Here is a 14934-nt window from a genome sequence, read left to right as displayed (position 1 = left end):
AATATATTGAATAATATATAATGCTAATATTTGATTAGCAGATGTACTGTTAAAAGATATATAATCAATTTCTAATATTAAAAAAATATTTATATTTGCATAAATCAATCAAAACGGTAAGTATATAAAAAGAAATGTAAATAATCTATATATAATAAGAAATAAAAACAACACACGTTAATAGGACACAGTAAAATTTCCAATTAAAAAAATGAAAAGAAATAAAAATGGTCTAAATATAAAAAAGAAACAGAACAACAAACTTATACATAGGAAATAAATAAAGTTTCCAATTAAAAACAATAAAATAAATTAATAGGGTAAATATGTAATTTATCACTTTAAAACATGTATGACTAATATCCACATAACTTATTCCACTTTCTACTCTGCATAACTTTATACATAGATTTTCTCATAAGTTATGTTGGTATGTATAAGTTATGTTGATTTCTACCTAAACAAAAATTTCTACCAAATATTGTATAACTTAATACATTGTTTTATACATGTATAAGAGACAAGTTATACCGTAACCAGAGGGTCCCATAGTTTGTACAATTACGCTTCATAACAAATTTTATGTTTGCTATGGAGTTTCTGATTTGTATGATTTGCTAGATACATCTAATTTTAAACAAATTGTTTAGTTTTATATAAATTTATTTATATATTGTAATTTGTATAATAAGATCTGTATTTGTATAATTATAAGTGTATAGAACGAAAATATATGTATTTGTATATACATTTTTCTCTCGCTTTATACAAACACAAACACATTTAATACATCTGTATATTGAATGAGTGATTGTATACCGAAAATGGCTAATTGTATACCGAACTAGATGACAAAAAAAATAAAATAGGATGTTTGCTGTGAATTACAAATAAAACAAACTATGGCCATAACATTCACTATGAAGGAGTATTGATTGTATTGAAGTATTAACCTAATAAGGGAATACATGGGAGATATATATAGGAGATATAGGAAGGAGTACTAATCCTAATAGGACTAGGATTAAGGAGTACTAATCCTAATAGGACTAGGATTAATACACAGTAAAATACTAATATTATTTAATACTATTTATTTAATACTATCTGTTATTATCCCCCCTCAAGATGAGCTGAGCGGAAGCGAACGGAAGCTTGGAACTGAGGTAATCGTGCTGTCGTCTCGGGAGAGGCTCGGTGAGAATATCAGCCGGTTGTTCTTCAGTGGGTACATACTGCACAGTTATGGTGCCGGCCTGAACTTCATCGCGAACAAAGAGACAATCGGTATAAACATGCTTCATTCGTGTGTAGGACAGAATTCTTGGCCACACAGATGGTTGATTTGTTGTCACAATAGAGAGCAGGAACAATGTGAGTGGCGCGGAGTTCGCGAAGAATATATGTGACCCACATGGTCTCAGCAGCAAGAAGAGCAAGGGCGCGGTATTCAGCTTCAGTCGAGGACCGAGAGACCTTGGGTTGTTTTTTTGTACACCAGGAGATCAGGTTCGGCCCAAAAAAACGAGAAACCCCGATGTAGATTTTCTGTCATTTTTATCATCCGCCCAATCTGAATCTGAGAAACCCCAAAGCTCCAAGTCCCCGGGTCGAATGAGTAAACCACGACCAAGAGTTCCAAAAATGTACCTGAGAATGCATTTTAGATAATGGTAATCATGTTCACTTGGTTGATGCATGCGCTGAGCAACTCAGTTGACAGCAAACTGGATGTCAGGACGGGTAATGGCCAGATACTGTAGAGCCCCAATGAGGCTGCGGAAGTGGGTGATATCGACAAAGGGGGTGTCGACTCCATTGGTAGACGAAGAGACTGCCATCGGTGTTGGTTGACTGGTGCATTTTTCCAGTCCAGCTTTCTGCAACAGATCTCGAGCATATTTTGACTGATGAAGAAACAAGCCGCTGCCTGTCCGAGAGACCTCCATTCCCAGAAAATAATGTAATGGGCCAAGGTCCTTCATTTTGAAGGTAGTATGCATAGCTCGAGTGACATCCTGAATGAGAGCTGCAGTAGAGCCTGTAATAATGATATCATCTACATAGACAAGAAGAATGACTGTACCGTGTGCTGAATGTCGAGTAAACAGACTCGTGTCGTATACGCAACACGTGAAGTCGAGTCCCTGGAGGAACGTTTTCAGACGTGTGTACCAAGCACGGGGGGCTTGCTTGATCCCATACAGAGACTTCTGGAGTTTGCAAACATGTTGAGGGAAGCGGGGATCAACATAGCCCGGTGGTTGCGTCATGTAGATAGTTTCATCAAGCATGCCATGAAGAAAAGTATTGGAAACATCCAACTAATTGATGAGCCAATTGTTGCACATGGCGAGTGACAGTACCAGGCGAATGGTTTCCTGCCGAATAACAGGACTGAATGTCTCGGAGTAATCAAGCCCATACTCCTGATTGTAGCCTTTAGCAACCAAACGAGCCTTGTACCTGGAAATACTCCCATCTGCATTGTGTTTAATTTTGTACACCCATTTACAGCCCACTGGGTGCCGCCCATGGGGCTTAGGTACAAGAACCCAAGTTTTCTGATTAGTCAAAGCCTTAAACTCGTCATCCATAGCATGACGCCAATAAGCATTTTTTGAGGCAACAGAGTACGTTGTTGGTTCACTATCGGGAAGGGGTGTATTTGGTAGTATGGTAGCCTGAAAGGTTTGGGTTTAAAGATACTGACTTTGCCACGGGTTAACATGGGATGAGTATTGGGGGGTGGCACGGGCGGTGGTGATTCGGGGTTGGCCGGGAAGGACCCAAAATGGATCGGGCTGGAGATGTTGTGGGTATGGGGTGGTTTGGGTTGGTTGTGAGTGTGGGTGGTGGTTGCGGGTGTATTGTGGGTGACGGTCGAAGGGGTGATGAGGGTGGTTGGGTAGTGGGTGGAGGTGTGGGGGAAGGTGGTGAGGGACCCTGTGAGTATGTTGAAAAAAGGGGAAGGACGCCAATGAATGATGTATTTATGGAGGAGGAAATAGACTCGTAGGGAAACTCATTTTCGACAAATTTGACATGGCGAGATATATAGACTTTATGAGTTTGTGGGTCAAGACAGCGATAACCCTTGGAGGTAGGATGATAGCCCAAAAAAATACAAGGACGAGATCGGGGTTGTAATTTGTGAGTAATATGAGGGCGTAGTCAAGGATAGGCAAGACACCCAAAGACGCGGAGGTTGGTATAATTGGGAAGTTCTTGGTAAAGGATTTGATAGGGTGATTTGTTGGAGAGAGTGTGGCTGGGCATTCTGTTAATGAGGTAGTTTGCGGTGGCTAGAGCTTCTACCCAAAAGGACACAGGGAGATGAGATTGATGTAGAAGAGTAACCACCGTTTCAATGAGATGGCGATGCTTACGCTCAGCCACCCCATTCTGTTCGGGAGTGTATGGACAGGAGGTTTGATGTATAATTCCCAGGGATTGCAGAAACTGGCCAAAGATGTTATTGACATATTCCTTTCCATTGTCACTTCGAAAAAGTTTAACATGAGAATTGAATTGTGTTTTGACCATTTTTTCAAAAGTGACAAAGGTGGTGTATGCCTGTGATTTGTGTTTTAGTGGGTACAACCAAGTGTATTTTGTAAAATCATCCACAAAACAAATATAATAGCGAAAATCAGCAAATGAAGGAACAGCAGTAGGACCCTATAGGTCAGAATGAATAAGTTGAAAAGGTGCAGTTGTACGCTTCTCAGATAAAGTAAAAGGTAATTTATGAGATTTAGCAATTGAACAGGAGTCACAATTGTTTACATGAATGGAAGAAAAACCTAATTGAGACACTAAAGAATTTATTATTTGAGTAGACGGGTGACCCAGACGACTGTGCCACAACAGACTGTGGCCATCAGCCGAAAGAGCCATCGGATCCACAGGAACGCTTTCTGAAACTGGGTGGGCAGACGAACTTGTGACAGGAAGAAAGTACAGACCATGCTCACATGGGCCCTGAAAAATCACCCTCTTGGTAGTATTGTCTAGGATTTGAAAATCATTAGAGGTGAACAAGAGTGAGCAATTATTGTCTTTTGTGAATTGGTGAACTAAAAGGAGATTGGTTTTAATAGAAGGGACGTGGGTAAGATTACCTAGGTGAAAGATAGCGGTGGGGGTTTTAATGGTACCCGTGCCAGTGTGAGAAATATTAAGGGACTCACCGTTGCCAACAGTAATACCATTGGAGCCATGATATGGATTTGGAGCGTTAAACTTGGATAGATCATAAGTAACGTACATGTTGGCCCCAATATCCAATAGCCATTCAGAGGAAGAGCCGGCTTGAGATGCATAATTGGCACGGTTATCACTATTTCGGCTCTCCTCATACCGAAACCTGCAACGAACAGCGGTGTGTCCTATTTTCTGACAGATTTGACAAGTTGGACGATCCCGCTCGTAAGTGCCCTGCCCGCCGCTGGAAGATGACTGCCTGCCGCTGCCGAAGGAATGCAGGCTGTTGTTGCTTCCAGGCTGCTGACCGTCGTACGGCGGACGACTGCCCTGCCGACCGCCGCACCCGCAGCCTCCGCTGTTTCTGCCGTAGCCGCCGCGGCTCCCCTGCCGGCCGCCACCACGCCCCCGCGATAGTTCTGGCTTGCGGTGAGGGCGGTGGCCGACTCCATAACAGCGGCTTCTCGGAGAAGAAGTTTGATCTCCAGATCCACGTTGATTTCTTCACTTTTTAGCCACGAGGAGAGAGTAGACAGGTCAACGGGCGTTGGACTGATGCGAACCGCCTGTTTAATGGAGGAGTAAGCTGATGGGAGCCCCCGAACGATGCACATGACGAGATCTTTTTCGGGAATGATTTCGTTCACGGTGTCGAGGGCTGTGATGATGGCGGAGACCTCGTCTTAATACTCCGCCATAGTTTTCGTGCCTTTGGTAATTGTGTGGAGACGATCACGCAATTGAAAAATATGAGAGTGAAAAATTTATGCATAGCGTGTTGCGAGGGCCGTCCACAGGGCTGAAGCAGTTGTGTAGGATCGGACGTGTTTCTGAACCGTGGGAGAGATGACCGCAATCAAACATGATCGGATCTGGCCATCCACGGCTTTCCAGGCGGCATGGGCCGGATTGGTTTTTTCTGATTTGTCCGCCGCGGTGATGACTACCGGCGACGGTTCTGTGCTTCCATCGACGTATTTGAGAAGGTAATTGGCCTCAAGGGCTGTAAGAATGGTGATTTTCCATGTAGGGTAATTTATGTATGATAATTTTTCGGGAATCAGGGCATGAAGATGCCTGAGAAGGAGTTTAACGCCAGAAGGAAGTGAATCGAGAGGATCCACCTCGGTTGTCATGGCTGCCGCCGCCCAAGAGAAGAGAGGGAACGATCGGTGCCCTAAAGAGAGAGAAAAAAAACCTAGAGAAAAGAAGATCTAGGTTTTCTGGCTCTTGATACCATGAAGGAGTATTGATTGTATTGAAGTATTAACCTAATAAGGGAATATATGGGAGATATATATAGGAGATATAGGAAGGAGTACTAATCCAAATAGGACTAGGATTAAGGAGTACTAATCCTAATAGGACTAGGATTAGTACACAGTAAAATACTAATATTATTTAATACTATTTATTTAATACTATCTGTTATTACACTACAAAAACACCGTGAATTACATAGGGATCTTTCTGGGGATAAGTATGAAAATTCGCAGAAAATTTATTTTCTGCAAATTTTTGTATTAATTCTCAGAAAAATATCCATATAATTCACATTTTTCTTATAGTGATGTAATTTGAATTAGTTGTTTGTTATTTCATATAATTTTCTCTTTAAAGATTCATGAAAAAATTGAATTCACATTAGAAGTTCTAAGAGTTAAAATACTCTTTAACAAATACGACTTTATACTCAGATGAATTCAAACTCAAAAACCCTAATTAGTTTACCACAATTATTGTTCGGCGTACAAACTACTTTATTAACCAATTGAGCGACCCTTACATCTCGATATTCCCTAAAGTTAGCCAGAGTTTATGTATGAAAAGTTAAGAGCTTTGACATCAAAATTCTTATATTATATTTATTACTTTATCTGATTGAAATTGAGCGTTGTTTTAGAAAGAAAAAAGAATTATCTCAAAATAATTATCGCTATAAAAATTTAAGACAATGATTAATATTATTTCTAACTATATATTTATTATTAATGAACTACTTTTTGATAATGCTTAATTCTAATTTTAAAAAAAGTAAATATGAAAACGTGATAAATAATTCCTTATGTTTATTATTTTTTTCCTAGTGTGCAAATGAAAAAAACCAAAATAATACTCATTTTAAGAGGAGGAAAGTATTACTATATCATACTATTATGCATCACATAAAAAATCCGTAAAAGCAGCCTTTGCACTTTTACAATATATTTTCTTTGTTATAATTCATAAAAGAAAATGACAGAAATACACAATTTGGGGGTTTGAATTGTTTGTTTTAATAATAAAAAAATAAATTGTGACATGGAGTTTGATATTACTGTTAAAATTTCATTAAATTTAAATTTGTATAGGAAAATATTAAACGAGATTAAACCCTCCCTAAAAGAAAAAAAAAATGCATATGTAAGTTAAGACTTTTCTTTGTCAAAAATATTGATTCCGTCATATAAAGTCTTGGCGATATACTATATATGTAATGTGAATAGTCAATAGATTATATATAGTTTTAAATGGGCTTAAGTCATCCGCAAAACCTTAAAGTTGATCGTATAATTCGTTTAGACACCTTAATTAAACATTATACCTATTAAACACTTTTACTGTTCAAAACATATACCTATTAAATACTTTTCGGTGACATTACATCATGAGAGTATTCAGGTCTAAGAAAGTGCGTGAAGCCAGAAATTTATTTTAGCAGACCAATCAAAAAGGAGATGTCAACATTAGAAAAAATTGAATTTTTTTAACAGAAATGTATAACTTAAACATATAAAAGAGAAATTGAAAAATCCCTGGCATCATCTTTCCCAATTTGGCTTCCCTACTCAATCCAATATTTTCATTAGACAAATTCCTTTGCCACCATCCCTTGACATACCTCTTTCCCGCCTAATTCTTCATTCTTTCTTTCTTTCTAGTATCATGCCGCCATCATCGATATAGTCATAGCTGCTTTTTCAACGCAAAAACTGTTATTCTTACAATAACTTGTATTTATGAAGTTAATGAACAGAAACAGAAATAAGATGAAGCAGAAAAAATTTAAAATACAAGAAATAATCCGAGTCCACAGAAACTACTGTGTGTCCTTAAGAAATTTAATCCCCTCACTGTACCCAAGGTTATGGATTAATTTCTCCCAAGATAAAACGGATTAAATCTGTTAAAGAAATAGCGGTACCTCAAACTTCTTTAACTTCAACGAAATGAAGAACAACAACAAGTCACACAGACTCAGTCGATCGACACTTTGATTTTATTTTGAGAGAAAAAATAAATGCAGAGAAAGAAAATTTTCAGTGATTAAAAAAACAAAAATTGACTTCCTTTTATAGCCATTTTCAGCAAGGAACATGTCTGTTCAGTGAAATCTGTTCAGACCCATTTTATCCAGAAAGTTGTGTCTTTTGGAAAAAATAACAACTTTTTTTGAAAAATTGTGTCTGTTAGGAAAATAACTACTTTTCGGAAAAGTAACGACTTTTCGGAATGTTACTATTACCCGCAAATTTATAAGAGATAATATTAACAGGATTTATTTGATTTAACAAAAATTGATTAAATAAATTTTGTCCAAAAAATTTATCAATCAATCACATCATTTGTCAAATCAAAATCCAAATCCAAAGAAATGACTTTTCATTTGCACTTTGCAAGTGACTTTTCATTTTCCCTCCAAAGTAGTTCCCTCACTTTTGATATTCTCTCTTTTTTTTTTCCATTCACACTTGCTAAAACCCAACAAAAACATCAATTCATTTGTAATAATTAGTCAAAACACAAAAATCAAAAGAATTTACCTGATAAAGATTTTAATTTGAGTTATAGAAGAGAATTTCATCAAAAATAAAAATTAAATTGCGTCAAGAACAATTCTGATGAAACTCTATTTTTTCCGACAAGACTAATATAAATATAAAATATTATTTTCTTTGAAATCGTTAAAGGAGAGGAGGCAAAGTTTGTGTGGGAATCAATGTGAAAATAATTATTGGAGAATGGATGGTTTCAGTCGAAAGCGACTGTGTGTACTAGCAAACAAAAAATTAAAAAACGATGAACGTCGGGATGGGTGGGTGCCTGGGTCTTTGGCAAAGAAGAAATTGGAGAGAAAGGTATTTCCAATTCTTTTTAGGGGATGAAAACAAAATTTTATTTCATTTTATTTTTAATGTATTTTTTTAATTGTTATTATGGATCCAAGGCCACGTGCCTTTTTCTGATTAGCATTAAGCCATGTCATCGCAAGTGGATGATGGTAAAAAAATATTCAATAGGTTTTTTTTTTTTTTGCTTATAAAGGTGTTTAATTGAAACAAACATAAGATAAGGTATTCAAGTGAAATATGCGGACAACTTTAAATGGCTACATATGACTTAAGCCTTTTAAATACAATGATATCAACTCAATAAAGACTATAAATAGTTTAGACAATTATTTTCCTATATATTCAAAAAAATAATTAAAACTCAATAAAATAATTGAGGACAAATTAACCATTATTATTATTATTATTCAAATAATAAAGCAAAACCAAGTTTTTTTTGCGCTTCTTATGGAATAGTCTTCTTATAATTTTGAAGATAACACAATAAATTATCCACATAATTATCTTGTCTTTCTTTGTCACAAAAAAAACTTTTCATCTGTTTAACTTTTTCTCGATAAATTTCACCCTCTTTTTCAATGAGTACCAAATTTAGTGACTTAGCTACTGAGTCACGAGTGAATGACCCGTCACAATCATCTCTTGGTATTGAATACGCTATCTTTTTCTCCTCCAAGAGCCTAGCATTTATCCCTTGATCAGCAGAGAATGTTAAGAGAACTAATGGCTTCTCATATTGTATTGCCTCGACTACTGAACTCCATCCTGAATGTGTCAAAAATCCACCAACTGAGTCATGACTCAATATCTTGAGTTGTGGTGCCCAACTCGTGCACACTATTCCTCTTCCCTTCATTCGATCTTCGAATCCTTCTGGTAATTGAACCAACTCATCATCCGATTCTCCTCTTTTAGTTCTTAAAACCCAGAGAAATGATAACCCAGAAAGCTCTAATCCAAGTGATAACTCAATGAGCTCATTTTGACTCGATTTTGCCTCACTACCAAATGCAACATAAATCACTTTCCCCTTTTCTCGCTTATCAAGCCATAGTTTTATCTCTATCCACGCATCGATCTTCGTGCTGTCATCTTCGTACGGTGTTGTCGGAAGTTGACCCACCGGCAAAACCGGTTTCCGGTGAATATCTCCGAGAACTTTCAACCATTCTGGTTCTAATTCCGAACAGCTCCTCACAAACAAAAAATCACAATTTTCAACTGATTTATAGTAACGAGTAATATCAGCAATGTTCTCTTCCTCTCCCTTCATGGTAGCTTCGAAGATTCTCAAGACTTCGAAAAGCTTGAAAGCAACTGTAGTTTCAAACGGAACCCATTTTGGGGGAACGGTATATTCCTCCGGCGTTGTACGAATTTCATAATCATTGTTTAATCCCGGTACAGGTCCGGTGAAACCCAGAAACGCAGCGATGTATATGCTGAAATGACCTGACCGAATGTTGAATTTTGAAGCAATTGAAGGAACCCAGTAAGAAGTAAAATCGAATAGTATAAAATCAAGATCTGAATCTTCGAGAAACTTAGCCATGGATTCTTCGAGTCCATCTTGAGCAAGTTTGAGGTATTTGACTTGCTCATAAGTTACATCGGTAGTGGCTTCTGCATTTTCCGGCAAATTTTCCACATAAGGCATTGGAAGTTTGACAAAATTTAAAAACGGGGTAAGATTTGGGGAAAGTTTTGGGAGACGATCTATGTTTCTGGGAGTCGAAATAAAAGAAATTTTATGACCCTTTTGAGCAATTAGCTTCGAAAGCTCTAAATACGGAATCATATGACCAAAAGCTAACCATGGAAATACTCCAATATGCAACATTTTGCTATTTTTCGCCATTTTTGTGCGATTTGTCGAGGTTTATTAGTATTTGTTATTATTTTCGTGTACTGTATTTTTATCTTGATGGTTGGCTGATTGATTTTTCATAAAGAAGATATTTTCACATGTTTGTCAATCCACTTGCATAATGAGTGACCTTTGTAGTGGATATCCGATAAAATAATCAAGGTGTATATAAATTGATCTGAAATTAAAATTAAGGAAATGTAAATGCAAAACCCCTAGTTTTTCTTCCCATTTCATGCTTTAATCATCTTATAAATTTTGAAGAAAACTTAACAAATTCTCCCCATGATTATCTTGTTTTTTCTTGTTACAAAAAGATCTTTCACCTCTGTAATCTCTTCTCGGTAAATTTCACCCTTTTTTTCAACGAGTACCAAACTTAGTGACTCGATCACCGCATTAAGAATGAACGATCCGTCCCAATCATTTAATTTCTTGGTATTGAATATATCTTATTCTCCTCCGAGAACCAACCATTTATCGCTTGATCAGCCAAAAATATCAACAAAACCAATGGGTTCTCAAATTGTATTGCTTCAACTATTGAACTACATTCCGAATGAGTCAAAATCCATCCACTGAGTCTTGGTAAAATGAAACTCTTCATCGTTATTAAATGACTTATTCAAATAATACTATACAATAAAGTTTAAGTAACAATAAAAAAAATATTCCGTTCGTTTAAAAAAAGAATGACTCTTTTTTGGCAATATGTAATTCAAGTTTCTACCTGACATGTTTAAGACAACGAAATCAAAGAGTATTTTGATACATTTGACGTAACTTTAATTTGAGACCACAAGATTTAAAATCTTCTTTATTTTCTTAATTTCGCATCAAATCATTATTTTCAAAATAAAGAGAATATGATATTTAAATCAACGATAGAATGAATAACAATCATCCAAACAAGATGCTGGGAAGACCAAGGGTTAAAATAGTATTTTGTGTTGCTTGGTAGGGGCAGAGAAAGAGAATAGGAAAGACAAGATGGTGGGGGAGGTGATGGCGACAACTAACAACTAACCATGGTTATAGAGAGAGACAACTAACAACTAACCATGGTTATATAGAGAGAGAGACAACGAAGAAAGGGTGATTAGTGATAGAGATAGTGAATGAGTTTTCTTAAAATGGTGCTCGATTTATTTAATTTTATTGTCACTAATAATTATTTTTGATGTAGTGAAATAAAAATCAAAGCAATTTTTACGCCTTTACAATACATTTTGTTATAGTACATAAAAAGAAAAATAAAACATCTTTATTCATGAAATCACAATTCTCCAAAAAGTGCATGCAAATGTAAATGTTACTTCCTATTTTATACTTTTATCTTTTTATAATTTTGAAGAAACCTTATCAAATTTTCCACATAATCATCTTGTCTTTTCTTGTCACAGCAAAGATTCTTAACCTCTTTGATCTTTTTTTGATAAATTTCACCCTCTTTTTCAAGGAGTACCAAATATAGTGACTCAACCACCGCTTTATGAGTGAATGATCCGTCCCAATCATTTCTCGGTATCAGATATGCTACCTTCTTTTCCTCCAAGAGCCTAGCATTTATTCCTTGATCAGCCAAAAATGTCAACAGAAGCAATGGTTTCTCGAATTGTATTGCTTCAACTATTGAACTCCATCCGGCATGAGTCAAAAAACCACCCACCGAATCATGACTCAGTATTTTAAGTTGTGGCACCCAACTCGTGTACACTATTCCTCTTTCCTTCGTTCGTTCTTCGAAACCTTCTGGTACTTGAATCAATTCATTATCAGATTCTCCTCTTTTAGTTCTTAAAACCCAAAAAAAAGGTAATCCAGAAAGCTCTAATCCTAGTGATAACTCAGTGAGTTCATTTTGACTCAGTTTTGCCTCGCTCCCAAATGCCACATAGATTACTTTCCCTTTTTCTTGCTTATCAAGCCATAATTTTATTTCTCTCCACGCGTCAATATCTGTGTTGTCATCTTCATATGATGTCGTCGGAAGTTGGCCCACCGGGATCACCGGTTTTGGGTGAATATCCTCTACTACTTTCAGCCATTCCGGTTCAAATTCTAAACAACTCCTCACAAGTAAAAAATCACAATTTTCAAAAGTCTTATACATACGAGAAATATCATAAAAGTTCTCTTCCTCGCCTTCTTTGCAACCTTCGTAGATCCTCAAAAGTTCAAACTCCTTGAAAGCAACGGCAGTTTCAAACGGAACCCATTTCGGGGAAACTGTCAATTCCTCCAACGTCATCCGATTTTCATAATTGTTGTTCAATCCCGGTACAGGTCCAGTGAAACCTAGATATGCAGCGACGAATATGCTGAAATAACCCGTCGGAATGTTGAATTTTGAAGCAATTGAAGGAAGCCAATAAGAGGTAAAATCAAAGAGTATGAAATCAGGAGCTGAATCTTCGAGAAACTTAGCCATGGGTTCTTTGAGTGCATCATGAGCAAGTTTGAGATACTTGACTTGCTCATAAGGTAAATCAGTAGTGGCTTCTGCATTTTTTGGTAATTTTTCGACGTAGGGAAGGGGGATTTTGACGAAATTTAAAAAAGGGGCGAGACTTGGCGGAAGTTTTGGGAGACGATCAATGTTTCTTGGAGTAGAAATAAATGAAATTTTATGACCCTTTTGAGCTATGAGCTTTGATAGCTCCAAATACGGAATCATATGGCCAAAAGCTAGCCATGGAAATACTGCAATATGCAATTTTTTGCTGTTTTCTGCCATTTTTATGTGTTTTGTAGAGCTTTGGTTATGTAGAGCTACTCTTATATTGATGGTTGGCTGATTTTTTGCCACCTTTAAAATGCTATTAAAACCCTATCTATTTGCTTGCATTATGAGTGTCCTTTTTTTTTGGCTTTGAATGTCCTTTTTGGGTTATATTTCAACGGTTGTTACGTATTATTTTATAATGTTTATATTGTATTGTAAAATATTTTATTATTATATAATATCGTACATTAATAAGTTTAGAAAAATGTAAATGATACTGATAGAGCTATGGTAAAAAAGTAGGATAACAAATAAAATAAGATTATTATGTAAATAATAAAAATATATTAAGATAACGATACTATCACAAAATAAAACTTTTTATCGTTAACAAATAATGAATTTAAAAGATAGATACAGCAGAATTTAAGTTATGATGAAAAAATATATTTAAACTAACAATATAATACGATAGGAAACAACTGTCCAAACAAGGTGTTAGGAAAGGCAAAGGGTTAAAATAGTATTTTTGTGTCCCATATTCAAGCTGTTTCACATGTTCCTTTTCAATGGTGATGAGGTACGATGGGGTGGGGGTGGGGGTGGGGGGCGAGAGAGAAAAAGAAAATGGTGGTGGAGGGGGAAAAATTTACTTGCATCGGGTGTTTACACCAAACTAATTTAATTTTCATTATTATGTGATTTAGTGAAGTAAAACACATGTTAATTAATTAAAGTTAAGTAAAATGAACTATAAATTTAAATACATGACATGCATGTATTGGATTGGTGTAAACACCTTGGGTGAATAAGTTTTACCCGAGGGACCAATGCGGAGCCAAGATTAGGAAGGTGGCGTTCAAATTAAACCCACAACTCTAGTGTGGACAATATTTTCACAGCCCCTTCCTTGTCACTAAATATATAAAATTTGCCAGACAAATATAGAATCTACAGAGAAACTATTGAGTTCATGTGAACCCTACTTAGCTCCGCTCTTGATGACAGTGACAATTCACAATGGATTACGGAGAGCGAAAATGAAACATTGTGATTAGTGATAGAGATAGTGGTGAGATGAATTTTGTGTGCTTAATTATTTGGCGTTTTTTTTTTTAAAAAAAAAAAAGAAGCTCAAACTATTTTTTTAACGATGAGAACAAATTGTGGCATATTTAGATCGATTATAACACATGAACATATTACATTTCTAATTTTAATTTGAAAAAAAAAACTTTATTTCAATGTTTTTATTTAGTACTTGGATTAGAAAGTGATAGTACCGGATTTTATTAAAATTTCTAAAAGGCCCAAAACAAAATCCGAGTTTGGTCCAAAAGTAACCCGACCCATAAAAATAGGGCAACTTTCACATATAGCAAACAAAAAAATCATATTTGTATAATATAGCAAACTTTGCATAATTGCGCTCCATAGCAAACATAAAAACTGTATAATTCGCTATACATATAAAAGTGTATAATTCGCTGGCCTAAATTGTATAATTCGCTGGCCTATTTCGCTGCAATTGTATAATTAGCTTTGCATACAGTTGAATCGAATTAAAATGTATGTATATTGCATAATTATAAGTGTATAGCAAGAAAATATATGTTTTTCTCGCTTTATACAAAAACAGAAACACAATATATACACTTCTGTTGTATAAAGCTAGAAAAATTGTATTTCACTGCAATTGTATAATTCACAATTGTATAATTCTTTGGCCTTTTTCTCTGCAATATTTGAAGTAAAATGTTTGTAAATTATATAATTAAGTGTATAACACGAAGATATACATTTTTGCATGTGTATATACAATTTTCTCTCGCTTTATACAAAACAAAAACAGAAATTATACACTTCTGTGTATAAAGCGAGAGAGGCGAGAATGGGAGAGTGGCGAGCGAGACTTCTGGGAGAGAGACGCCTGGCAATTTTTTGTCAATATTTGCTATGGAGCACAATTAAATCAAACCCTAACTATTCAATTTAATTTAGGTTATTAGTTTGCTATTTTATAC

At 35.8% G+C, this 14934-nt stretch overlaps 2 protein-coding genes across 2 annotated transcripts; both read right to left on the bottom strand.

Annotated features, from left to right (window-relative positions):
• Nucleotides 1-8691: 8691 nt before the first annotated feature.
• On the bottom strand, nt 8692-10632 carry LOC138339643 (UDP-glycosyltransferase 91A1-like). The gene has a single exon (XM_069291510.1). It carries the CDS (start codon nt 10174-10176, stop codon nt 8764-8766), a length of 1413 nt encoding a protein of 470 aa, XP_069147611.1. The 5' UTR covers nt 10177-10632; the 3' UTR covers nt 8692-8763.
• Nucleotides 10633-11427: 795 nt separating this feature from the next.
• On the bottom strand, nt 11428-13096 carry LOC101250468 (UDP-glycosyltransferase 91A1). Its single transcript, XM_004250112.5, has one exon. The coding sequence runs from the start codon at nt 12920-12922 to the stop codon at nt 11510-11512; it is 1413 nt and encodes a 470-aa protein (XP_004250160.1). The 5' UTR covers nt 12923-13096; the 3' UTR covers nt 11428-11509.
• Nucleotides 13097-14934: the final 1838 nt, after the last annotated feature.

The sequence above is a fragment of the Solanum lycopersicum genome, chromosome 11 (assembly GCF_036512215.1).
Source record: "Solanum lycopersicum chromosome 11, SLM_r2.1".
NCBI classification, from domain to species: domain Eukaryota; kingdom Viridiplantae; phylum Streptophyta; class Magnoliopsida; order Solanales; family Solanaceae; genus Solanum; species Solanum lycopersicum.
This window is presented reverse-complemented; position numbering and strand designations above follow the sequence as displayed.